General features: G+C 42.9%; 2 protein-coding genes across 4 annotated transcripts; one reads left to right on the forward strand and one right to left on the reverse strand.

The window, feature by feature from the left end:
• Positions 1–1154: 1154 nt before the first annotated feature.
• Positions 1155–20315, forward strand: LOC133136723 (ran-binding protein 9-like). Of its 2 annotated transcripts, none has more exons than XM_061254387.1 (14): positions 1155–1628; positions 5891–6002; positions 7530–7582; positions 9454–9621; positions 10292–10314; positions 11386–11570; positions 12053–12165; positions 12726–12834; positions 13545–13744; positions 14173–14320; positions 14696–14859; positions 15518–15669; positions 17065–17176; positions 19093–20315. In XM_061254387.1, exons 1-14 carry the CDS (start codon positions 1412–1414, stop codon positions 19221–19223), a joined length of 1887 nt encoding a protein of 628 aa, XP_061110371.1. In that variant the 5' UTR covers positions 1155–1411; the 3' UTR covers positions 19224–20315. The 2 variants fall into 2 exon arrangements, with proteins under 2 accessions (XP_061110371.1, XP_061110372.1); XM_061254388.1 differs by having other exon boundaries at positions 14735–14859.
• Positions 20316–21305: 990 nt separating this feature from the next.
• LOC133136724 (nucleolar protein 7-like) lies at positions 21306–24660 on the reverse strand. Of its 2 annotated transcripts, none has more exons than XM_061254390.1 (8): positions 24419–24660; positions 24249–24309; positions 23858–23913; positions 23727–23752; positions 23455–23593; positions 22942–23063; positions 22484–22561; positions 21306–21642 (listed from the first exon to the last, which is right to left on the reverse strand). In XM_061254390.1, exons 1-8 carry the CDS (start codon positions 24631–24633, stop codon positions 21569–21571), a joined length of 771 nt encoding a protein of 256 aa, XP_061110374.1. In that variant the 5' UTR covers positions 24634–24660; the 3' UTR covers positions 21306–21568. The 2 variants fall into 2 exon arrangements, with proteins under 2 accessions (XP_061110374.1, XP_061110373.1); XM_061254389.1 differs by having other exon boundaries at positions 23858–23916.
• Positions 24661–26824: the final 2164 nt, after the last annotated feature.

The raw sequence follows: 26824 nt of genomic DNA on the forward strand, positions 1-26824 counted from the left end.
CCCTCTGGTGGGAGAATTAACCAGAAGGAGACAAAAGCAGGTATATGGATCCTTCTTAATCGTGTGACAATTTCCTTGACAATGAGGTGTTGGAGGACAAACGGCAAACCCATTCATTTTGCGGTAAAACACAGGGGTTAAACTAGGCCTAGATGACACGGCATCCATTCAAAAATATTATGATGGTGCCTAGTCAATATCAGTTTTCATATAAAGGTTGGCCTGTAAGAGAAGATAACTAAGATCTAAGGGGTGGGGGGGAACTTCACTGCTGCTGCAACCCTCTGAATGCCCTCTGTAGAATTAGGTTGCACCAGCTGTACTTCAGTTCAAACGTAGCCTCATTAGTTATAACTTTAAATCCTACTAATACTCTTGATTTATGCATTACTAACATAAAAGCGGTGACCCAACCAAAATAAGATAAAACGTAACTAGCTAACAGTCCTATAGCCACTCAGCAGGTGTAATCGCACAGTCACTCACTAATGGTACAACATATTTTCTGCACACAGCACCATTTCACAATTTTTTGGTTTTGCAACTTGGTAATCAAGTACGGGTTTAATTTATGGATATATGATATTTCAATAGCGATCTAGCTATCGAACTAGTGAAGCTATCGTACACAAATCTGACCGTACTCTAGTAACTACGAATTGTACAAAAAAGCAATGAAAAGCTGCATAGCGATATTTTGTGGGTGATCTGGAGCCTTGTAGAACAATTTAATGCTTCATTTGCTTATATGAACTTGTTGTTGTTGCCGTCTATGATGAATTCAGCTAGCATAGCACTTCACAGTACAGAAATGCCATTCAGCGGGACTTCCTCTTTACCTCCTTATAGAGCAGCAATGTTGACCTCAGCATCTGGGAAACATGCATGGTGACAGCCAGGTAGCCAAAGCACATGTGTCACCCAATGGCAAGTGGTACAGAACAGATGCGGGTTGGCAGGGTGAAAGCCCTGAGATATTGACATACCTAACTTGTGTATGGTTTTTCATTATTGTAATGCATAGTACAATTCCCTCAAACCCATATCAACCCTCTGTGTGAAGGAAGAAGAGAGGGATCACAGTGCAGTTCAGGCATTGATTGGTTGTGTCTGTGCACGGATTCAGCCCAGGAGAAGTGTGTTTTTAGTTGACTGGAGCCGCTCCTCTCCAATCAGATTTGTGGATCATGTACTGACAACAAACAAAAGATCTAGCTAGCGCTAGCTAGCAATCTGCCCATGTCTGCTTTTAATCGTATTTTACTGATAATTTACCTTTTTAAAATACCGTCTGTTTACAATATTAATCTGCTTGCTAGATAACTACATTCCATTTGTTGCCGCCCTAGCTGTTGTTAATAACGTTGCTATTTCATTGTATATTTTTATAGATAAAAACAGTTCGATCGCCATGTCCGGGCAGTCCTCGGGCTGTGGGTTTCTAATGTCGGTTGTGGTTCATGGGGATTCGGCTCTCAACGAGCAGGAAAAAGAGCTCAACCAACGACTCAGGCGTCTTTATCCAGCTGTAAATGAACAAGAAACCCCGCTTCCCCGATCTTGGAGCCCCAAGGACAAGTTCAGTTACATCGGGCTCTCCCAGAACAATCTTCGGGTGCATTATAAAGGTACGATTAGCTAGGGAATAGGCTATGACATTTGTCCCATCACTGTTACTTCTAAACACAAGCCTAACAGGAACATCGAGAATGACATTACCTCGCTATTTTTAAGTTACAAGCGTTTAAAAAGCAACAGGAAAGGGAGTGTGGCCTCTGTTAAGTAGGCTAACATTAGCTAAGTTAGTTAGCTAGCTAGCTAATGAAATCTAACGTCATGATACAATTGCGAACATGAGCAATAACTCGTCTCCTGCCATCTAAGTTAGTTATTTCTCTGATTGGTTTGTATGGCTGAATTAGCTCATGTGTTTCAGTAGAGAACTAACTGGCTAACGTTATATGGCATCTGGCCCATCCTTTGCTTGGCAAGATTGTTACGCTTTGTAGTACAAAATGTTCTAGCTCTAGCTAGCTAGCTGTTGGCTAACACTATGGCTAGTCTAGCTAAATTAACGTTAGCGACCGTTCAAAATAACGTTAGGTAGCCAGCGTTAAATAGCTAGCTAGTATGCACACTGGTAACTGTTAGCTATATTAGCTAGCTAGCTAACTCACTGCAAAATGAAACGTTTAACGTAGCTTCCCATAGCAAGGTAACCACGTTACTGGTTAAAATAACAAAGAAACCACATACAAGTATTCTAACCAGCTAGCTAGGAAAATGCTTCGAGTTCCTAGCTATAGTTGGGTATCTAGACTAGGTGGACGACATATTGCAGCTAACTAAATTGGCTAGCTAGCAGCAGCTAGCAAGAGGCACTGCTCGCTCAGTCCATTTTTTCAGGTTTAGTTACAGGTTACATAAACGTGTAACAGGCAACATGACAACTACGAAAACATCTGTTATTGGATTCCAGCTTATAGTTAGCTAACGACAGAGTTAGTGAAGTCATTTGTTTTTGGCTAAAGTAACGTTATTTACTAGCTAACACTTAGCTACTGATGTGTTGCATTAACTAGCTACGAATAAATCTTTTGCGACTGTCGAAATCATTCACATTACATCAACACGTTGATTTATACGTTTTCGTTTCTCTAACTGGAGAAGCACAAATTGACGTTAGACATAACCTAAGTGAATATTGAGCGATATAAATGGTGCTCTATTGAAAGCGCATCACTTGCTATGTCAGGATAACAAAATAAACAGAGGGTTTGTTTAATGTTACGTGAAGATCAGCTGGAAATACCTTGAATAACACAAGGACAATATAACGTTACCTAGCAGATTTGGAATTGATCGTGCTAACGTGAATGAAATGGTCTGATAGAACCACCACTGTTATCACTGGATCTGCAGTGAGACCCGTCGTCTCGTTTCGTGCAGCCATGCGAGCTAGGCCTTAAAATAACAGGGTGATTTGAGTCATAATACAGGCCTGCGAAAAGGATACAATGGTGAGATGTCCCATGCGTATTGGAACACATTATATTAGTACACTAAACATGAAATTACATGTACTGGTTATTTCACAGTCCAACCCTTTGAGCCTTACAAAATATTTAAAAGTTGGTCCATACTTTTTTCATTTGATATGCTTCAGCAATTCTAGTCTGGCTGGTTTTGCAAGTGGTGCTCTTGACCGATACAAAAATGTGTATGGTGTTCGTACACTCTTTATTAGGTAGACCCATACACCAGCTTGTTATTGCAAATATTTAATCAGCCAATCATGTTGCAGGAACTAAATGCATAAAAGCCTGCAAAAATGGTCAAGTGGTTCAGCTGATTTTCAGACCAAATATCAGAATGGAGAAGAAATGTGATTAAGTGACTTTGACTGTGGAATGATTATTGGTGCCAGACAGGGTGGTTTGAGTATCTCAGAAACTGCTCCTGGGATGATCTCTAGAGTTTGCAGAGAATGGTGCAAAAAAACAAAAAAACATTCAGTGAAGGGAAAGCCCAGACTGGTAAAACCTGACAGGAAGGGGACAGTAATGCAGATAACCACACATTACCACACTGGTGTGCAGAAGAGCATCTCACAACACGTTACACCTCTAAGTGGATAGGCTACATCAGAAGACCAATAAGTGAAAAAAATAAAGTGCTCAGTGAGTGTATAAACATGACCTTATTTTCAAGTCTGTTGAATTCTGATGATTGACAAGTGGCTTTAAAATGAAAGCTTATCAAAAATCATAATTGAAATAAATAAGATTCAGTATAGCTACTAGTTTGTTTGGATTGAGGGGAAATAAGACAATTTCAGATGAGTGGTGTGTTATTCACATCAAAAATAAAATTACTTGGTTGCTTGTTTCCCCCCCTTCCCCATGCACAAGTATATAAGACAGGTTTTTGTGTGGAGTACTACGGGTGGAGAGGGAGTGGCGGTTGTTCTGCTGGTGTGTTGCGGAGTGGGTGGAATGATGTGTGCTGTCCTGCCGTGGCCTCTTGGTGTACATAATCAACATATCCCAGAATGATCTGTACTTGTAGTACAGAATGGTCCCTTTTGAATATACACATGTCTAAGTCTAGTTGGTGAGTACATCTTCTGCAAGGATTTGCTTAGTTCCAGTGATTTCCCTTGTGTGTGTGTGTGTGTGTGTGTGTGTGTGTGTGTGTTCAGTCAAGGCTTTTTGAATATGGAAAACTCCTCAAACTCACCTAACAATGACTGGTGGCAATCAGGGATGTTTCTTTAGCTTGATTGCTTGCATTTTGACCGTTCTGCTCACCAGCTTGATTTCACTCCTCTCTTTGATTGTATTTGTAATTGCAGTTGCATCTTGCTTTCTAGGTCACTGGCTTTTTATGCAGAGGTTTTATCCTTGAGAATTGATTCTCTTTTCTTTTGTAATCATCGTCCCTTGTTTTAACATGTAGTGAGAAAGCCAGAGGCACTGGCCGCTTGGCTGAATTGAGCCCGAAACAACAAGAAGAATGCAGATTTAATTCCTAATCCCCTCTCCTATTTGCTTTTCATTTTTTTGTAACATCCTGCCCCTCAGTGGCTCATACTGACCTGTCACACGTGCAAACAACACTTTTTATTCGGTACCATATGGACATAACACAGATTGGATTCACAGGGACACATATTTTTTGTTATCTCTGTATTCCGAACTCCTCACCTGTGATTTATAATTCCCTGGGCAAATAACAAGGTCAAAGCAGCTATGGGGATCCTTCACAGACCTGACAGGCTGTGCTTTTGGTCTATATAACACACTTTCAGTGCTTTTGTGTATTAGGGACAGCTATGGTGGTATGGGGCAGAAATGTACGGTCCAAGGAGTCTGAAGCATTGACATGTCTGTACTTGTCCAACTTGAAACAATCATCGGAATGACACGGCTTACATAAGGCATCTACAAGAGTAACAGCTTATGGTCATAGATGGTGTAAATATAATATTTTTGTCTGCCATAGTGCATACCGTTCTGTAGAGGTCACGTAGGGTCACCCACTGAAAGTACTCTGTCAAAGTGTTAGCATGTATATGCTAATTTGCAGAATTTGTAATGAGATCAAGTGTTAACTGCATTTCTGGTTGTTCTTCACTTTTTACTTGCCATTGTCTTTGTCTTCATTTTATTTCCTCTGTAGACTGTATGTCTGCTTAGCTCATGTTGCCATGTGCATTACGGGATTTTCCTTTTATAGTAGGGGTATTTATAGCTGACCTTTCAAAAGGGAAGAATAATGTTGTTGGCGGTGTCTATTGCCTCTGTAGGATGGGCCCCTGTAGATTTTCCTCTTATCATGTGAGGCACAAGGACAAGGAGGTAGCCCCACCTTTCAAAGTCTGCTCAGCAGACATACAACTTTGTGCATTTATGTCAGGGAAATGCACTTTAGACAGTAGTTCCCAGCAAAAATAAAATGAAAAATAATAGATAAGTTTTTGAAGAAAAACTAGATAATGAACGGAACCTTTGTTGTCAAAACATCAGTGTACAGTGTGAGTTTGAGTTACACACCAAGGGCTCACTTTCTGGTTGATGATTTGAATACTGGGTCCAAACATTTTTAAAGGTTTTTGCTATTATTATTATTTTAATTTATTTAAAATTATTCTTATTCTTCTTATTCTTATTATTTTTCTTTTGCCTGCCTGATATTCTGTTGGGTTCAAGGAGGTGAATAATAGGTTGTGGCAGGCCTCCCTTCAGTGTTTTGACTAGCTAGTATATAACATTAGCTTTGGTAGCTAGCAATTCTAGATAGTTGGGTTACATTAAGATTTAGTCCATACACTTTATCAACCAAATTTTGGTACCCAAATCCAAGTCTAATCGCCTTCCTTTTCTCGCAGGTCACGGAAAGACTCCGAAAGACGCAGCCTCTGTTCGAGCGACACACCCCATCCCTGCTGCCTGCGGTGTCTATTACTTTGAAGTCAAAATCATCAGCAAAGGACGAGATGGGTAGGGGGCCTGTCCATGTACCCTAAAGTAGCACAGTGAACTCATGCTTACGGCTTTTCAAACTTTGAAAAATAAAGCAGCATAATTAATTTGGCAGGTTCCACAGTTGTGGAGAGCAGGCAGTGAAGTGCCGTCCAATCTACGTCATTGAGCCACTTCCATTTAATTCAGTTTGGGGGATTTCAGTTCATAACATGTTTTATTTGGTTTTAATACAATGTTCCGAAAATTTAAGTAGAAAGCTTAAGAATTGCCTGGTTGTGTTGCGAGTTTGTGAAACTGCTGTACATTTCCTTCCTTAAAAACAAAAAGATTGAAAGTTTGCAATGTTATTTTCAGAATCAAAGGTTTAGGTCAAGGGCTTCTAACTCTACTCCTGGAGGGTTGTAGTGTCAGTGACAGGTTTTTGTGGTTTCCTTTCAATTAATCTAGGCCTTGAAAACAAGGTTTGTGAACTATTATCCCACTACTGACTGATGATCTGTATATACTGTACCAGTCAAAAACGTAGCTAAATGTCAAGGCCTATTTTGTAGCTCGGAGGACAGGCACACAAATGTATGATTTGTCCGCCCTGTGCTTTCATTGCTGTGGAGAAGCTAAACTATAACTGAGACCCAGCTGCATGTTTTTTGAAGGCCTCACTAAGCATGCTAGCCCTTTGTCCAGGATGATGAAGGTCTTATGGTCGGGGGGGGCGGCGGTTAAATGGGGGGTGTTGTCTCTAAAGTGGACCTCAGGAAGAGAAGCCGCTAAGGGGCTTCAGTATTACGAGAGAAAAAAATGTCCCATCGGGGTGACACACAGTGGCAACATCTTCCAGTGTAAACTCTTCAGCATCTACTGTACATGCCCTGTCGCTTAGATAAAACTGCAGAGAATCTTCTGGAACTAACCCCACCCTCTAGATTCTTCAGGCTTTAGTAAGGGGGTGGAACTCTTTTCACGAAGAGTTTGCTGAGGTTTGTTCTCAGTTGTTCCCTGTTCATATATGTAAAGCTAATTCCTGGAACATTTCTGTGAAAAGAATGAGATGATTCCCAGGGACAATGTTGAATGGTAGTTTAATACACCCAGCAGACCACTCATGTATGGCTTTTGCAATGGTATTTGTATTTCTGAAGTATCTGATAAATCTTTTAACTGTCTACCAAACTCTTTGTGTGTGTGTGTGTGTGTGTGTGTGTGTGTAAACATGTAAGTGCATGTACAACTAGGTATCAGCCTTTACTATCACTAAATGACACTGATGAAGACAGTGGATGATGTTCCGCATTGCTTTGTTCACTGAAAGCTGTCATTGTCCCTGTCTTCGCCAGAAGAAAGTTGCGGCTCTGTATGCATGTTAGCTTAGCTATCCTTTTTATTTTTGCCTGACCTACCTAATGATTGAATGGCTTTTTGACGGAAAGCTATCTCACAAAGAGAATCCTCTTGATATTCGCTGTAAGTGGCTCTGTTGCAGAACGATGATACTCATATTTCTCAAAAGCCATTCAAATTAACAACTTGCTCTTTCTCTTCCAGATATATGGGAATCGGTCTCTCTGCCCAAGGTGTTAACATGAACAGACTCCCAGGTAACTTTGCATTGGATTCTGAACTCTTTTGCATGTACATGTGTTCACGTGTGCTCGTGTACGTACGAATGGGCCTGCTTGTGCATTTGTCCATGTATGGCTGTCTTGTTTGGATTGTCTGTGTGTATAGTTATGTATGTTCTCCCTCAGGACTGATGTCATGCTTTAAGGGTGAAATTGGGTCTGAGGTCATGTGTTTATGACATTTCCCGCAGGGGACGCAGGAAGGAGCAGAGCTTTTTTATGACACACCGGTCGGTTTATGGGCAGACCTTTTCTTGAGCAGCTGCCTCTGAAATTCCACTTCTCATTGATAAACTCCAGTGCATTTCACAGTGTGAGACGATGACCAGTGCAGCCATGACTCATTCTCAGCTGATGCCCCATCTATGTACACTTGGCAAACTGCCTCATCTAGGGGTCATGTTCACAATTGTACTTATTACACCTTCTGTAAATATGTTGGAGCTATTTACTTGGACAGTGGCATTTCCCTCCCACAGGATTTGAATGCACCACCCCGGGTTCTAGTACCCTGACCCGTGTGTCACATATCTCACCTTTCGTGCACCTGACCACCTACTTATGAAGCCGTGAGGTATGTGCTGGCTCTGCATTTGATTAGTAATGCCTGGCCAGCCTTGATCAAAAAGACACAAGTCTCTGTCTTCATTTTGTACTTTCATCTTTTCCGTAGGTTTCATCAGATTTCGTTAGCAGATATTGTTTTCAAAATGCTTTTCGAATGGCCGTAGTTCTCATTTTGATGTAGTGCAATCTTGGAGCTACCTTTTTATCAAGTTTCACGATTTCATAAGGATTTGTGTGTGTCCCCCCTCCCTTCAAGGGACATCTCTTAATGTATATACCCCCGTTGCAAAAGTAGTATGCAGAAGAGCATACAACGGCAAACCTCTAAGTGGACAGGCTACAGCAGCAGAAGACTTGAGTCTAATAAAGTGCTCACTGAGTGTACCTGGTGGATGTGTACATACACTAAACAACATGTAGTGAAAAAAAGATACAATGTGTAGTATATGTTAGTACAGATGTAACATACATAAAAAATATATAATAGAATACTATAACCTAATAGACACGAAGTGATGACAAATAATTGCAAATTAATAGACTTGACCAAATGTTGTACAACAAATTTCACTGCAATCTATTTTGCCAAATGCATGGACACAGAACTTCCAAAACAAAAGGCAATACTAATTGAACAATACAAAGTATACTTGTGTTGTATGTAACTCTGTATAAGAGCATCTGCTAAATGGCAGTAATGTAATGTAATATTCAAAGCAGGTGCCTCCACTCAGGTGTGGCTCTTTGCGGTTGTGTATAAAAATGCCCTTTATTTTGGCTGCCATGGCTAGAAGAGGAGATCTCAGTGACTTGGGAAGTTGTTGGGTTGGTTGTTGAACTTTGGTGATGTTTCAGGAACAGTGGCTAAGGTGATACTGGCTTTGAAGTCCCTATCACCTTATCATCCGGTTGACTGCAAATGCCAATCTAGGGTATGAGCAGGCAGTTTAATAAAAACAAAAAAACAAACGCCCTATCGGGAGGTGTACTATTGTGGGCGTTTCCTTTACTTTGGCAGTTACCTGTACATCCTGCCTTATAAATAAGTCCAAAATGAAAATGGTTGACATTTCCAATGATGATTGGCATTTTAGGCGTCAGTCATGTAAACGGTGGTCAAGGTTCAATTCAGATTTCAGAAGCTGAATTGCAAACTGCCACACTGGTTTGCTTTAGCACAGCATACACAGGTAAGGCCAATGCTATTTCTTCTGTGATATTGGAGTAGTGTGACCTTCTACTCTATATGTGGCTTACCTGCCTTTGTCATTTTTCTTCAGGTTGGGACAAACATTCGTATGGTTACCACGGTGACGACGGGCACTCGTTCTGCTCCTCGGGGACCGGGCAGCCGTACGGCCCAACGTTCACCACGGGCGACGTCATTGGCTGCTGTGTCAACCTGATTAACAACACCTGCTTCTACACAAAGAATGGCCATAGTCTAGGTGACAGCTTCTTTACTGTATACACATTACATTACAGGCATTTAGCAGACACTCTTATCCACAGCGACGTACAATAAAGTGCAAATCGAACACACGATACCCGCTACTACGAGAACTAAAGCAGCACATGCTGCTATACAGGCTGTACAGAGTTAACATAACTGTATGTAGTACCTTCTGTGAAACTGCATGTTGAAAAACTGTTTCTGCAAAATGGATACTTTTATGTGCAAAGAAAAATATTGACTGACACCTCGCTGTGTTTTCTACTTACAAGAGCTCAACTGGAATTCCATTGAAATAGTGTAAAATCATTTTTCACACAGGTTGTAAATTGCGATGCGCAGATTGTGGTAAAATGTGTGCATTCCATTTTGATTCTGATGTAGTCACTCGACGGTCTCTGTTTTCAGTGTCGTCTCGGAAATATTTTCCACCCGTTGATGATGTTTCCAGAGTGTGCCGTTGCTTGCGAGTGTGTTTTTTTTGCGTGGGATTATCTTTAAATAGACTGAATGGGATGTGTCCAAGGACAGTTTCTTTTCTTCAAAGCGGTGGCTGTTTCCTTCTGCAGCCTACTAGCCTGCAGAGACAGCGACCAGACACAAAGAGTCCTCTGTCAATGCTAAATTCTTTTATGACATTTTTTCCCTTGTTCTTTGTCTTCTAGGTATTGCTTTTACAGACTTACCGGTAAGTGTCTCATTTGTATTTCTGGGTTGAAGTGATTCTTATGAAATCTTTCAGAGATGCGGCAAGTGCTGCACTGTTAGTGTTCCTCACTGTCTGCATTCTCCGCCCTGGCGACCAGTGTGACAGCAGTTTGGTCCTGTTCTCATTATTTCTCATTCAGGCAGTATGTGTGAGAGACACTAAATGGACTGAATTCCCAGGTCTTGCATGGAGATTCCATTGGCTGATTTTTAACTAATAATTATAATAATAATCGCCTTCCTGCCTCCTAATGTGTTCACCATTCTGTTCATGTCTGAGGATGATATCTGTATCATCATCTACTCTTTTAAGCCATTTAGATTGAGAATTTAAACAATTCCTCCTTTCTTGCCGATCTTGAAAAGAATCTGTCTCACTTTCTTCGAATTCTTATTCCACGCACTCCCCATATATTGGATTTCAAAAGGGTGGCAGAGGTGGCTGGGTGTCTGTCGAATGAGCAAAACTGACATTTTTAGGAATTTAAAAATCCCTGAATGATATTTTTGGCCCCAAAAATAAAAAATGTCCCGGACCATTAGGACGTCAGGTCACCATATGTAATTCCAATTTTTCTTTTTCTTTTAATATTTTGTATAGTCTCTTATTGCATATTTGCAGGTTACGTTTTGGGTTTTTAATGTTTACTATCCCATGTTAGTCAACATTTCAAACCATTCACTTTTCATGTTCCAGTATAGAAATTGATTTATTACTGCAGTTCGAATGATCTCATATTTAGTATATTTCTTTAGTAGTTTACTTCTTGTGTCATTTCTAATCAGAAAATCAAATGCTGTTATACCATCAATAATATGAAAATGTCGTGATATGATATTTTGTCTATCGCCCAGCCCTACTATGTTGTATGTAGTTGTAATTTCCTTTCCAAATTGAGTAAATAATGAAAGAGGAGACATCATTGCACCCTGGAGCCGTTCTCTGTGGTTAAGCAGAATGTCCTTTGGCGGCCATGCGAGTAAAAGAGTGTGCCTGTGGAAGAGCCCCCTCGTGATCTGTATCCCCCCCGTGGTTCAAACCTCTTCCTAGCCCAACCTCTACCCCACGGTGGGGCTCCAAACGCCGGGGGAGGTTGTGGACGCTAACTTCGGCCAGCACCCGTTCGTGTTTGACATCGAGGACTACATGCGGGAGTGGAGGACCAAGATCCAAGCCCAGATCGACAGGTTCCCCACTGGAGAGCGCGAGGGCGAGTGGCAGCCCATGATCCAGAGGTCAGTCCCTCCGCCCGGTGTTGGGTTTCTCGCTTAACGAGGCTGGCGGGTATGTAAGAGGAGCAGGGACACTGGTGTATTTTCACATGTGATTGGCTTTCTTTGTTGCATTAACTGAATGGCTAATAATACTTTTGCCACTGTTTTACTGTACCAATATCAAGGATGTATATGTAGTCATTCTCCAAATACCACGCATAGTCATCATTTTACGACTGTTGAATACATTTAATTGTTTGGGCTCACCTACAAAATGGCTTAATAAAACGTGTCATGAGTGTCAGATTGATACCTTCAAAGAGATTTGAAGTCCTTTAAGTGTCCACACGTACATTGTGTACAGCAGATTGCTACGTCAATGACTGATGGATGCCTCATACAGCCCAGTCAAGCACCTTGCCATTCTCACCCTCCGCACAGTGGAACCCTTAAAATGGTAGCCGTTACGGTACACCTTTACAGTGTTTCTTGTCCACCTGCAGAATGGTGGCATCGTACCTGGTGCACCATGGGTACTGTGCCACAGCCGAAGCCTTCGCCAAATCCACGGACCAGGCTGTGCATGAAGAGCTTGCCTCAATCAAAAACAGACAAAGTAAGCTGGGGTTTATTTTTCATTTATTTATTGTGATCCTGTAGTCCAGGGGTGCCCAGTCCTATCCAAGAAGGGCCAGTGTGGGTTTGCAGGTTTTTGTTTTCGTCCGGCACGAAGACACCTGGTTCTACTGATCAAGGTCTTGATTGAAGCCCATGATTAGTTGTAGTTGAATCTGGTGCCGGGAGAAAACAGAAACTTGCACCCACGCCGGCCCTTCTCAGATACAGCCTTGATCTAGTCAACTGGGCGTCTGCAGGCTGCCTGTACAACTGATTATGACCTCGACACAACGAGGTCAGCGGGTAGACTGCAGAGTGAACTGAAGTGAGAGTGAACTAGTCTGCATACTCCCAAATTTACAGAGGGTTGGGACTGCAGTGGTCCAATCGGCCTGTAAGTACATTTGGGCATCCCAGCCTTGGTAGAAAAACATTGCATGTGCTAATATGGAAGTATGGTGAATCTTTCAGGATTTTTATGTTATGCTGATATACAAAAACATGATGTGTAAGATATAGCTTGCACATTATATAAACCACTTTGTTTACCCTCTTCAGAAATCCAGAAGCTGGTGCTGTCGGGTAGAATGGGAGAGGCTATAGAGACGACGCAGCAACTTTATCCAAGCCTACTAGAAAGAAACCGTGATCTTTTATTCATGCTAAAGTAAGTTTGATGATCATTGATCAGACACTTTCAGGAAGCCAAGCCAGCATGATTGCAGTCTGCCTGTTGGCAAGTATCTGTTAATTTAACCAATATATTTATATAATTTAACCATCTAGTCTACCCCTCTTAGCCCCATGTCTGGCTTGGATTGATCTCAGCTCTCTAATGTGCCGTGTGCACTGGAGGGAATGTTTCATGACATGGTTTCCCCAATAGCTCATATATTCAGCCAATTCTCCCCCTTAATTTCTCTGTTGATAAGGAAAATGATCTTGATCTAAAAATTTTCCTAATGGGCAGAGTCTCTGCTCAGTATGCAGAGACTGTTCTCTGTGTTCCTGCTCTGCTTAATGAGTTCTGCTAGTGGTTTCAACTGTTCTGTCAGGTCAAGAAAGCGGCACGATTACATTATGTATTTCACCTTTATCATCCGAACGTGCATAGCCTACATTTGTCCTTTTACAATGCTGGATACCTGCAGAAGTATTTCAGGGTAGACTCCTTGGGCTAGGTCACAACAGCACTCCCTCCCCGAAGAAGTGAATCTGAAACCGTTTGGTTTAAAGCCACCTCATTAATCACTGTGCCACATTGCTGCCCCAAAGCTCAGTGTTGGGTGCAGAGAGTCTGGTATCTTGGGTCGGCAGACAGTACTAATCCATCACAGAGGCAGGGGTGAGTACAGGTTGAGTGTGCTCCCCCCACAGGGTGCGGCAATTCATTGAGATGGTGAACGGCACGGACAGTGAGGTGCGGTGTCTGGGGGGACGGAGCCCCAAGTCTCAGGACAGTTACCCCGGCAGCCCCCGGCTCTTCAGCAGCCCCACCCTCAGCCCCAGCCACGGCGCCAGCATACACAGCCTGGCCTCCCCCGCCAAGCCCAGCGGCTCTCAATCCTACCTGCCAGGTAGGCCCGCCACACTGCACGACTGGGTCACGACTGGGTCACGACTGGGTCATCTTTAGGTCGTAGCTGCGTCATGGCTAGGTCATACTGGGGTCATACTGGGGAACTGTTTACGTCTGGTTCATCGAGTGTTCTTGTTGGGAGACGGCTGGGTCAGGTCGCACATACGCCATACAGAGCCGGTTAATGTGTGTCTTCAGTGAAGAACAAAAAAACAACTCTTATGTTCTTACATGCTTTGACATCAGGTGTGGTTCTAGATTCACCTGACCCCTTCATTTGTATCTCAAAATGTGTATTAGTATTCTAATGCCTCTAGATCTAAATTGAGTTCTTTGTGAAGAACTCCAGCAGTAGGTACACAGAGGCTCTTATAGCAGTCTGCTTGTGGAGCTCTCGAGTGACACCCCGCTTCCTGCTGCCTGTAGGTTTTGATAGCAGTTGCAGTAATGGTGTGGCCCCCAGCAAGCCCCACCCCTCGCCCCACTGTAACAAGCAGTCACCCCCCAACCTCTCCAACGCAGAGCTCAACAGCATCAACAGTGCCAGGAGCCAGCAAGCAAACAACTGCACCAGGTGAACCTGCTCAGACCATTAAACACAGAGAACTGCTGGGGACGTGATCATTAGCATGCTGTATTAAACTCACAGCAGACTTCTGCTACTGCACACTTCTCTGTGCATTGAAGGTGCCAAACATCACTTATCATTCACTGTTTCTTGTGTACTAATTCTAACACAAGGCATGAATTATAAATTGACTGTGTTTTCTGAATGCAATCAATACATGTCAAAAACAAACATGACTGGAGTACTAGTACATTTGTCATTTGACCAACTAAGCATATTATGGGTGTCCTGTCCTTACCATTAGTAATATTGGGGCTGAGAGCACCAATGTTTTTTATTTTTATTTTTTTATTTTTATCCCTTTATTTCTTGGTGTGTCAGGGAGGTGACACCGCCTTTTTCTTGTGGTGTACTCGCTAGTAATGACATGGACATGGAGGTGGATCACTATAGCAACGGGGTGTCGGAGTCAAGCTCATCAAACGGCTTCCTGAACGGTGGCTCCAAGCACGACGCAGAACTAGAGGAATGCGATGTGGAAATGGGTAAGGTCTGGGCGTGCCCAGTGCTTGCTTGGAGCTCCGGGGTGGTTCTTGTCCTGGTGGCTTATTAGTTGAAGCTGCAGTAGGTAGCTTGCTCAACGGTGACAATGTTGTGAAAACATCTTGAAAATGATAACACCCATTGGCCCTGCCCACAGACCTTGTTGTGAACATGCATCAACATTTCTAGCTATGACTCTTTGGCAAACTGGCATAGCTACACTAAAAATGTCTGCTTCAAAAGTCCAGGTAAAACAATAGATTTTTGCAGCTGACATTTTTTGTAGCTATGCGAGTCTGTAATCCTGCTTCATTTGGTCACCGTGTTTGGTAGCTAATGAAGTGACTGATAAGGAGAAAGTAAAGAAGCTCACCTTTCAGCAAAACCATTTTATTAAAAAACTACAATTGACCGTGATGGACACCTGAATTATATACCTAGCTAAAAATAAAAACCCCAGATGCACTTAAGTGTTCTGCTGCTGTAGCTTATGCAGTCAGAGGTTCCCCCAGAGGTGTGACAGGCGGCCGCGTATGACGGGCACCCCCCCTGCCTTTCCAGGCGCCCCCCTCCGTCGTTGAGCGTGGCCACAGCCAGCCTCTGTTACACCTTTGGGCTTTGAGCGGGGGCAGGGCTTGAGTGTTGATTGACACCCCGCAGAGGTGGAGTCCAGCCAGCCGAGACGGCAGCTGTGCGGGGGGAGCCAGGCGGCCGTGGAGCGCATGATCCACTTCGGCCGCGACCTGCAGGGCATGAGCGAGCACCTGCGCCGGGAGTGCGGCAAGAGCTCCGCCAACAAGAAGATGCTGAAGGTGAGCCCCACTGCCTGGCGGCTAGCGTCTCGCTGCCACGCCCCGGGTCAGGCCTGGAGGTCACCTGAGACCAGCGGTGGGCAATTCCAGTCCTGGAGGGCCGGTGTGGATGCAGGTTTTTGTTTCCACCAATTACTCTGGCTAAGTGAGCTAATTGGCCGTATACGCCAACACTAATTTCACTCAGATTAGATCACAGTAAAACCATATCATACAGGACACAAGAACAGTCTTTGACTGCCGTTCATTCATCAAGACATGTAGCTAAACTGTCAGATGACATAAATGTCCCGTTTAAGTAATTAATTCTGGCATGAAAACCAGAAACAGACAAGGCCCTCATTGCCCACCTCTGCCCTAGACAGTCCACACTTCCGCCGATACGCTTCACACAGCATGTGTGATCTGGTGCCGAGTAGCTCTCACGCCCCCTGTTGGCAGCTTTGCGGTTCTGCACACTGTACCCTTTCTGAGCTTAGCAGCCAGCAGGTTTTTGGTTTTGTAACTGACTGATCGCAGAACCCTAATGCATGCCCAGCGGAAGGCAGCCCAGTAGAATGAAGCCTCCTCTGAGTGGATTGCCCCCTGCTGGTTAGCATCGGGTAATACAAATGTAGTAGTATTATTCGTATAATAATAGTTGTTGCTGATAAGTTGATTTATTTAAATGATGTACAGATGGATATACAGATGGTTGCATTATGTGAGCTGAGAAAACATTAAAATGGCAGAAAAATGCTTTCCAGCATGACTGCTGTATGAAGCTGCTGCCATCCACCCAGCATCATTTCATTATTTGATCCAATGGTATTACCTGTGATTGGCCAGCAGATGTTGCCCTGTTAATGAACACCTCATTCTCTGGGAATACATTTTTTAAATATTGTTTTGAGGAAGTGGTGAATTTTGCATGTTATTTTGGCCTCACATGCAAGGTTTAAGTATTGATTGCATAAATATGATTTTTCTAATGCATTCACTAAGAGTATAAAAAAAGGTTATACTTTTGTATTATGTCCACAAATCACCTTAAGTGAAAACGGTCAAGTTACATAGCACAGCCTCAGTTCTTTGATCAGATTTACATATATTCCAGATTATCTTTTTAATGAGCTTTGTATTCGCTATTTATGTGCTCTTGGCAATTCTTGCATAATTAAATGTTTTTTGTTACTCAACTATTAATGCCTAAAAATATGACATATAAATTATATTAAATATAAATGTCCTAAATACGGTAGTTGCATCACAATATTTAAAATGTACAGTATTACACCGATAAATAAATTGACATTCAGTAATATTTTTTTTACCGGTATGCCAGTCCTGTGAAATGTGTATTTAGTTTTCCAATGCCACAGCCACCTCAGTGTGCCTTCTCCCCTGACTCCACAGGATGCGTTTAGTTTACTGGCCTATTCAGACCCCTGGAGCAGCCCGGTTGGTTATCAGCTGGACTCCATACAGAGAGAGCCCGTCTGTTCCACCCTCAACAGTGCAATATTAGGTAAGGCAGTTTCTGTATAAGAGTAAAAAAATGATGGAAAGCCTGGAATCGGAATCAGCAAAAAAAAAAAAAAAAAAAAAGAGGAAAAGGTGTATTTGCAGTCCAGATAAGCTGCTTGCTGGAGAATTCCCATAGTGCTTACTCCATAAAGGTGCCTGCCACAAGTGTAGACCCAGTGACTGATTATCTGAGCTCAGACGCTAAGATAATGACCAGGAGTCTTCAGTGGAGGAACACCATTGGCCTTGTTCCGTGATAGGGTGAGATTCTTGGGTTACCGTTGTTTTGGCTCTTCCCAGCAATGCAATAGGTGCTCCAGAACTGTCGGTTGTCACTAGGGAGACCTACACCTCTCCTCCGATTAGGGCGCGCTGGCTTGTATATGCTGAACCGTCGGTCACTGGCTCACCAGTGAGTGCATCAGCGGAACACTGGCTCCACAGTTTCTGACTCCATAGCAGCAGAGCGGTAGTTACTGATGCCAAATTGGGGAGAGACAGGGGAGAAAAAACAAAAATGTTTAATCAAACCATCATGTGACGGTTGGCAAAATCTTTTGACAAAAAATGTCTCTTGACTGTCAGCAACTACTGCTGGAATTTTTCAGAAATTACTATAGTACAAATGAGGGGTTATGAGTTACTGGTGGGAAAACAAGCTCTAAGGTTTATTTTTTAGAAGACCAAGCTGATGTTTGCTCTTCATTCATAGTTATTAAATTGTCTCAACATTGTCAAAGAAAATGTGCTCCGTGTAACTGCCTGAGGGCAAAAGGGAATTGAATGCTTCAGCTGGATGGAATTTGAAGGATTACATTTAAAGGACACCTGTTTCCTGGGAGAGAAATATGACCTTAACATTCAGCATGAATCGGCATAATCAGACATAAGTTTCTAGACTAGACTAGAATTTGAAAACGAATCCCAGGGAAAGCATTTAGTTGGATGCACAAAGCACAATCAGTCTTTTCAAAGCAGATGTGTAAATATTTTCAATGTCCAACCAAAACCATTCCACAGCATGTACTACGTCAGAGACTGGCATAGGAGCCATCATTGATCCTGTTTTTGTTTATTAATTTTTTACTGAATGATGGAATATCAATATCAATAAGATGTACCCCAGATGCATCACAGATGCGCAAGTTCAGCTGTCAATATGTAATACATGTATTTGTTAACCCTTGTTATTGATTTGTTGTTAGGCAGTCTCACGGTAACAGCATTAGTATAAGTGATTATATGGCTGTAAAAGTACAGACGTATACTACAGGTACATTGTAGGCCAATTTGTTGTAATATGCATAGTAATTTAGAAATGAAGTAGTTAACATGCACTCAGTGGCCACTTTATTAGGTCTAGGACTGGGTAGCCCCCCCTTTTTGCCACCTGATCAGCCTGACTTCTTTGCAGCATGGATTCAACAAAGTGCTGGAAACCTTCCATAGATTTTGGTCCAAGTTGACTCAATAGTATCGTACAGTTCCTGCAGATTCTTTGGCCACACATTCGTGCTGCAAACCTCCCATTCTGCCTCATCCCGAAGGTGCTGTGTGTAAGTTTCTTAGCACATTTGGCGTTTAATCATTGAATTGGCCGTGTACATTTACATGATCTGTACTGTTATGCTCATGAAGGACAGCTGAATACTCCTTGCATCTCTATATAAAATGTTTCACTGTTGCCAACAAGTGACCTGACATTAGTGTGTAGAGCTAAGTGAGTCAGGGTAATCAGAAGAAATGAAAACCAGGAAAGGAAGTGGACTTCCAGCACCCACTGTGTTCTGAATCATGGCATCGCATCTCCAAGCAGCCTTGGGGCTCAGGCCGGTAGCCTGGGACTCTGTATAAAGGTATTGATGTACAATAGTTATTTAATGTTCTGTGTGTCCCCCCCTCTCCCCTCTCCAACAGAGACTCACAACCTGCCCAAGCAGCCCCCCCTGGCCCAGGCTGTGGGTCAGGTCTCCCAGTGCCTGTCCATCATGGCTCGCTCAGGGAGCGGATCCTGTGCGTTCGCTGCCCTTGAGGATTACCTGCACTAGCTATGCAAGCCGGCCCGCCGGACGCTAGCAACGCACGCGGAGACGGAGAAAAATGACCGTTACGTTTAAAAACTTTTTTTTTTTTTTTAGTTACTTAGAGGGGACAGGCTCTGATTTGTCGTTCATCCTTCCTAGTTTACAAGGCATGGTGCGAATAACCATCATCATTCTGACTGTTTTTATTTTTGTTTTGCCTAATGAGCATATATAACTATATTTGTTGTTAGTTTTGAAACCAGCGGAGTGAACACCCAATTTAGAAAAAGAAAAACAAGGCTCCAATACTACAAACCCGTAGAAGTTGCATGACGTTCGGCGGAACGTTTTATCGGACCACTCGCATATACGGTCACACGCAGTATATGTGTCACCCTGTGTACATATATATATGAATATATATTTAAAACTTAATGGAATTATATTAACACAAGAAGTTCAAAAGATATTTAGCTACCAAAAGTAAGAAAACCAAAAAAAAAAAAAAGGAAAAAACTTTTATTATAGAGATGCATCTTTTTGTGGTGGATATTTGTACGAACGCTTAGTGTAACCTATGCCATGGTCGCTGACAAATCGTTCAATTCGATTTAGCAAACACCCAAATAATTGATTTCGCCATGCCTCCCAGACAGCACAAACTGGAGCAGCAGGTTTGATGTGACGTGGCTTTGACCTTTTCATTTGACCGTTATTTTTTGGTCGTTCTTCGCCCCATCGTCGAAGATTGTCCTCAAACCACAAACAACTCAGGAGCACAGTGCCCTTCCTCATTTCTGCGGTAAATGTCAGTAGTCAACACAGACCCAGTACTTTCCTCCCTCTTTCAGTGTTTGCTCTGTTCGTTTTTTTTGGGCCTGCTCGGAACTTGTGAACATTCCTCTGTGCACCTCCCCATCAGAGGAGAAAAACAAAGGAATATTTTAAAAAAGTATTGCCAACAACACTGTGTGGTAATGACATTTACTATTAAAAAAAATCCTAGGAAGACATTGTGAACCGTGTGCACTCAACATGCTGCAATGATTACTCTCCTGCTCTGAGGAAAAGTGTATCATCCCCATTAACCACCAATTAAAGTTTACTTCCATTGTCTGTTCCAGCCTGAATAATTTGATTCATCTACCTTCGATGAGTTTTCTTGAACAACTCTTGTTCCTTCAGCTCTACCAGCCCTGGGGATTCATGGATTGAGCTTGTCTGACAAATTTAAGAAAACTGATTCACTTTTGTACCATTAATCTACTGTAATACTTACTTCGGGGTCCACTCCCATGGGTCAAAACTACTACACCGTTTTTTAAGTTGTATTTATGATTATAATCTCAGACCAGCAGAGCAGTGTACTCTTCTAATGAAAAAATATATATATTGTGAGTAATTGCACTCATAGTTTCTATGAGTGCAATTTCATAGATTCTACACAATTTAGAAAAAATGCATTCTGGGGTGGGTGTACTAGGTGTGTCTCATTTGCATGAAGTATTCTCTAACCAATCGGGAGCTGGCAGTGTTCCTTGTATTGGTCGGTAACAGCTAGCTGTCTGACTTTGAAAATGAGCAATTCATGTAAAATCTGTGTGCTTACTGGATATTATGGATTTGTTTTACTGGATATTATGACTGACATCTACATGTAGTAGTGTCATAATGTTGAAATAATGGCATTGATTACCGTTTCACTATAAAGGCATACAAACATGTTTACAGGTTTTAAAAAATATATAGTTTCATTACCCTTTAAGTTCATAGTACAAACATAATGCAAGTTCAGTCAGCCAGAAACTTGGTTGCCAGCCTGGAGTTCTGAGCTATTGCATCAACGGAACCATGAGTTTCACTGGATGCTGCAAATTATGGCTGTGCAGTTAAATATTCCATTGCTGCAAAACTGCTGAGCAAGATTACACCAGAGGTGGTCTCAAACAAGTTATTCAAGGAAATCTTTTCACTCACTGGATCAAGGGCTTAGATTCTAGAGTAACACCAAACATCATAGGCCAATGTCACCATTATGGCAGAGGGCAATAGCCAGTGTTCATTTGACTAAAGCAACGTAAACAGATAATGATCAGATTCTAGTCATTATGATTAGTGCGCGCACAAATTTTATTCAGCATGTAAAGGAAATCTGTACGAAACTAAATGACACCTCTTCAAAAACCCTGTTATAGTACAAAACATGGTTTGAGGAAAACTTAATTTATGCTTTACAAAACAAAACAAAACAAAAAAAGGAACAGAAAAATCTCTCCAATAGTTTAACTGCATGGTCTTATTGGTCCATTTTGGAACATAGCTGCAGTTTGATCTGATTGGTCATTCCTGCAGTGGCCGTGGCCCTGCCCTCAGCTCTGCCCCACCCCCTGCTTGTTCTTCCACCTCTTTTTGAACTTCTCTGCCTCCTCTTTCTTCTCTGCACCTGGAGGAGCAGGCAAGAGCAGCATCAGAACACAGGAGAACTGTGCACAATGATCTGCATCGCTACATCAATTTTCTATTATCGACATCTCATTTAATGGCCATTTCCTTGTAAAACATTGATGTTTCTATTCCATTCATTTAATCAACCACACAGACCCCTCAAATATATTTCCAGGTGCTCTTGGAGAAATGGTAACGTGGATCTCTTTAGGGCACAGGTGTCAAACTCCAGTCCTGGAGGGCCGCAGTGTCTGCTGGTTTTCGGGTTGTTCTCAGAACCTGTGGTGCATTTAAGTCATTGATTGGCTCGACACTCCTTGTTCTGGAGGCCTTAATTGACAGCTGATTGAAAGGACACCCCAAACACTGTGGCCCCCTGGGAATTCAGTTTGACACCCCTGCTTTAGGGCAATGGTTCCCAACCCTGTGGAAAACTAGCAGTTCTCAACCCCCATGATTTGAGGAACAGGGCTTTAGGGCTGTTCAAACTTCAATGTGTACTCAGTGATCTTTAAATGACTTTGATACTCCATTCTCTTATTGATGCCTGTGCCACAGCAGTGGATCCACATGCCTTAAAACTCTGGATCTGAAAAGTGGATCTGCAAAGTATTCTCTGTACTGACATTCATTTAATCAAGGGTTCTGCAACTCAGTCCTTGTGTTTGCTAGTTTTTGTTCCAACTGCAACCCCTGAATTATAACAGACTCTTTAATTGTTATTATTAGGCACTACATGTGTTTTGCATGATTACCATCATAGAGTATCAGAAATGGCTGTCGTGCGGACCTGACCATGTTCTACAGGCATCCCGTTCACCCACGATTCATCCACTCACCCCACTGCTTGTCCACAAACTGCACGGCTGCGCTTTTGTTCAAGGCCCTCTTGTTTTCCAGTGAAAGGAGCTGATTTACTGAGAGCAAGACAACAAATAAATATGCAATAAACCAGACGAATGAAATGTGGCTAGACAACATAATTGGAATCATGTAGGATGCTCTCATCCAACGGGAAGACAATATTAATTACATACTAACTTTTCTAGATGTTTACAGTAGGCAACATCTAAAGGAACAGATCTTCAAACTTGCCCCTGCTTAGAGCACCTTGCCCAGTCACTACAGCCACTAAGGACTAGCAGCTTAAATGCACACCTACAACTTCCCAGGCCTTTCATGAGGTGCGAGGTGATAGCCGGCTCCTTGGTCCTGCATCAGTTCACCCAGCAATTAAGCAATCGGAGGGAATGTATGTGATTGGTGTATGGGTTTCTCCTAGGGCTCTGGTTCTCACCTGTGGTTCTGTTGGCTCCCGGGCCGTACAGACGGGACTGGATGAAATCGAGGGCGCTCTGCTGCTGCTTGCTGGATAGAGACTGGTCCTTCAGTCTCATAACGCTACAGTTCCCCTTCAAACTGAAGGGTGGGAAACAGAAGTTCAATATTTATGCTCAAAATACTGGTGTATTCTTTAATGTACACTAGAGGGCTATAAAACACATAGCTATTACAGACAACTGGGAGTTCTAAAGTCTGTTTATGTATCTGAGACACCACTGGAAAGGGTGCATCTAGTATAATAGAATATAATTCGATACAGAATTCCATATACAAGTACAATATACATCAAGAAAGAATTGATACATTTTACTCCCCCACTCCTGTAGTACAGCATGGAAGATAGGCATTCCTAAGTACTGTTGTAAAGAGGCTCGACAGACACAGATGATACACGATTGAAACACAGGAGAGCCCTGTACCAAATCCTGCTGTTCTGGCAAATCTCTAAAGCAAGCCATGACCTTACCTCCGTCTCTTTCGCCTCTTCTTCTTCTTCTTCTCCTTCTTCTCCTCCTCCCCCTTTTGTTCTACCTCATCTGCATCTGATCCCTCGCTCTCCTCAACTCCAGAGGAGCTCCCCTCCTCTCTATCACCTGCTTTTTCAACTAGAAAACAGAGACACAGTTTCAGCAGATGGTTTTTAGACTGATCACAAGGGCTGTCAACAGACTTGGAAATATTTGTTGTAGTATGTCCATGTGGGGTATTTGTGAACTGGGTTGTGGTTAAATATCATACCTTGAGGTTTGGATACCTTGGGCTTCCTGAAAAGAACAGGACAGAAATCAACAATTATTTTAGATCATCGTGAAACTAATTAAACTACATTTGTATGTCCCTCTACCAGATGAGCATTCCGGGACACGTACTTTGGTACAGTAGAGTCTATTTCCTCCAGGATGTCATCAGGGAGAAGCTTTCTTTTCTGTTAGAATTAGACAAAAATAATGACAATATTTTTTTGCTGGTCAGATGGGATATTATTGGCATACTTCTAGATTTCATTCATACTGGAGGACAGAGGCAATCATAGATCAAAAGTGCAATCTTACAGGTTACAACGTCCTAAGATCTTGTGACTGAAATCGCATTCCAAATTATATTAGCACTCATTTGCACTACGAACATTTATTTAAAAAATAAAATAAAAATGACTAAAGGTTATACTCAACTGCAGCATTTCGTCCGTGCACGTGTATGGGTAAATGTTTTGATCATTCAAGATTAATGAAACTACTAACACCGGCTAATAAATCGTACCTTTTGTTCCTGGAACAGTTCCTGCCTCTTTCTTCGCTTTTCCTTCAGTAATTCTTTTTCTCTGCAAATAAAATATCGATTAATAATAGTTGCCACCTAGCCAACTATCGTATCGGAAAACAAATGTGACTTATAAGATGCTAGCCAACTCAAGTTATTACTGCAGCCACCTTCTTGCTGTATCAATGGCTTCTCTCATACTCCGTAATGCCGCCGCTTTAGAATCTTCGAATGTCACCTCTTCGGGAGCCTCATCGTCATCCTCTTCACTGGAAGCGATTCCTAAATGTGTATTTTCTGCCATTTTCTTACTTTTTTGTTTACCATTTGGGGCGCCTGAATTCCCACGCTGAATTTTCGCCATCTTTGAATCTGAGAAGGGCATCGTGAACTTTAACCTCAGATGTTGTTTTCAAAGGCCACAATAGGAATGGCTCCCTCTAATGGCAAGGATGTTCATTTTATTTGACGATTGAAGTAAATGTTGTCATAACACCAACACTCATAACAAATATACAAAAATATATTGTAGATATAACCCCTACAGCTACAGCTGGAAATCTTAATTTGATGCTTCCAGTATACACATCAACTTAGATCTGCTTGCTGTGATTCCATAAAATAAATCATTTCTAATGTTGACAGTCATTTATACCACAATTTATCCACTTGAATTCAGCAGGCTTTGAATCCTGATTCATTCAGCAAGCTTCACAATGTTTGGAAATTCTATCTGCAAATAGTTCAGACATGAAACTGTCTCGATTGATGAGTTGACTGCAATGCGCATAGATCTTTTGCCGTTTAAGATCATTTTCTCCTCCATCAAATGATCTGCTTGTTATCTTGCATCAGAAACTTGCTGATGTCCATAAAGATAATTTATCTAGATTCTCTAGAAAACGTATTTCATGAAAACAAATGAGTCAACAGCCACACTGTTTATTTTACTGGGTCTGTCAAATGGCTGTTATTCCTCACACCATCTAAAAGTGTTTCCTCTGTAACACATGTCTTTGACCTTACCCTCACTCTTTCCCCTCCCACCCACAAAGCAGGCAACCTTCTTGACCTCATCTTCACAAGGAGCTGTACAACAACCAACCTCTCTGTAACACCACTCCATATATCTGACCACTCCTTCATCTCTTTCTCTCTTCCACTCTCCTCTAACACCCATCCATCTCTCCCACCATCCACTGTCACCTGTCGACGGAACCTACGCCACCTGTCTTCCTCCACCCTCTCATCTACAATCCTCTCCTCCCTACCATCTGCGGAGTCTTTCTCTCGACTGTCTACCGATGATGCGGCTACAACTCTCATGTCCTCCCTCTCATCTTCCTTTGACTCTCTGTGTCCCCTCACCACCAAACTAGCTCGGGCCTCCCCCCCCAGTCCCTGGCTTTCTGATGCTCTACGAGCTGTCCGAACCGAACTGCGGGCGGCGGAGAGAAAATGGAAAAGGTCCTGTCTCCCCAGTGATATGGCTTCCTTCCATGCCATCTTATCATCTTTCCATTCCTCTGTCTCTCTAGCTAAATCTTCCTTCTTTCACTCGAAAATTAACGCGGCCGCCTCTAATCCCCGCAAACTGTTTTCAACTTTCTCCTCTCTTCTGGCCCCCCCTCCCCCCCCACCCCCCTCATCACTCACACCTGATGACTTTGTCTCCTTCTTTGAAAAGAAGGTCGATGCTATTCGCAATTCCTTCTCCCAACCCTCCACCCCTGCTGACCCTCCTACCCTCCCCAACTCCCTAACCTCCTTTTCTCCCCTCTCTGACGCCGACACGCTGAAACTCCTTACTTCCCACCGCCCAACCACCTGTCCTCTGGACCCCATCCCCTCTCCCCTCCTACAATCTATATCTGAGGACATTCTCCCTTTTCTCTCCTCTCTAATCAACACCTCCCTCTCTTCCAGCACCATGCCCTCTTCCCTGAAGAGGGCCAGAGTCACTCCCCTCCTCAAAAAACCTACTCTCGATCTCTCTGCCCTGAACAACTACCGGCCTGTCTCTCTTCTTCCCTTTCTCGCTAAAACCCTGGAATGGGCGGTCTGCTCCCAACTGTCCACCTATCTTCTCCACAACAATCTCCATGACCCCAACCAGTCTGGCTTCAAGAGTGGCCACTCCACTGAAACCGCCCTGCTCGCGGTCACTGAGGCACTCCACTCTGCTAAAGCAAAATCCCTCTCCTCTGTCCTCATCTTCCTCGACCTGTCGGCCGCCTTCGATACAGTCAACCATGAGATTCTGCTCTCATCGCTGGCTGGGATGGGTGTCACAGGTTCTGCTCTCGCTTGGTTTTCCTCCTACCTCTCTGGTCGCTCCTACCAGGTGACTTGGAGGGGCGCACTCTCCGACCCTCAACCCCTACGAACTGGAGTCCCGCAGGGCTCGGTTCTTGGGCCTCTCCTCTTCTCGCTATACACCATGTCTCTTGGTTCTGTTATCTCTTCCCACGGCTTCTCTTATCACTCCTACGCTGATGACACCCAACTCTTCATTTCCTTCCCCCCTGACACCCAAATCACCACACAGATCTCTGCCTGCTTGGCTGATATCTCTG

This window comes from Conger conger, chromosome 9 (genome assembly GCF_963514075.1).
Source record: "Conger conger chromosome 9, fConCon1.1, whole genome shotgun sequence".
Lineage (NCBI taxonomy): Eukaryota > Metazoa > Chordata > Actinopteri > Anguilliformes > Congridae > Conger > Conger conger.

What these genes read in the sequence shown, in the direction of transcription:
- LOC133136723 (XM_061254387.1), top strand. Translation starts at nt 1,412, where the DNA reads ATGTCCGGGCAGTCCTCGGGCTGTGGGTTTCTAATGTCGGTTGTGGTT. An exon ending in TAACATGAACAGACTCCCAG is followed by an intron (nt 7,583 to 9,453) that starts GTAACTTTGCAT and finishes ATTTTTCTTCAG; the next exon opens with GTTGGGACAAACATTCGTAT. An exon ending in CTCTCAATCCTACCTGCCAG is followed by an intron (nt 13,745 to 14,172) that starts GTAGGCCCGCCA and finishes TGCTGCCTGTAG; the next exon opens with GTTTTGATAGCAGTTGCAGT.
- LOC133136724 (XM_061254389.1), bottom strand. Translation starts at nt 24,633, where the DNA reads ATGCCCTTCTCAGATTCAAAGATGGCGAAAATTCAGCGTGGGAATTCA. An exon ending in GGGAGCCAACAGAACCACAG is followed by an intron (nt 22,562 to 22,941) that starts GTGAGAACCAGA and finishes TCTTGCTCTCAG; the next exon opens with TAAATCAGCTCCTTTCACTG. An exon ending in GTTTGTGGACAAGCAGTGGG is followed by an intron (nt 21,643 to 22,483) that starts GTGAGTGGATGA and finishes CTGCTCCTCCAG; the next exon opens with GTGCAGAGAAGAAAGAGGAG.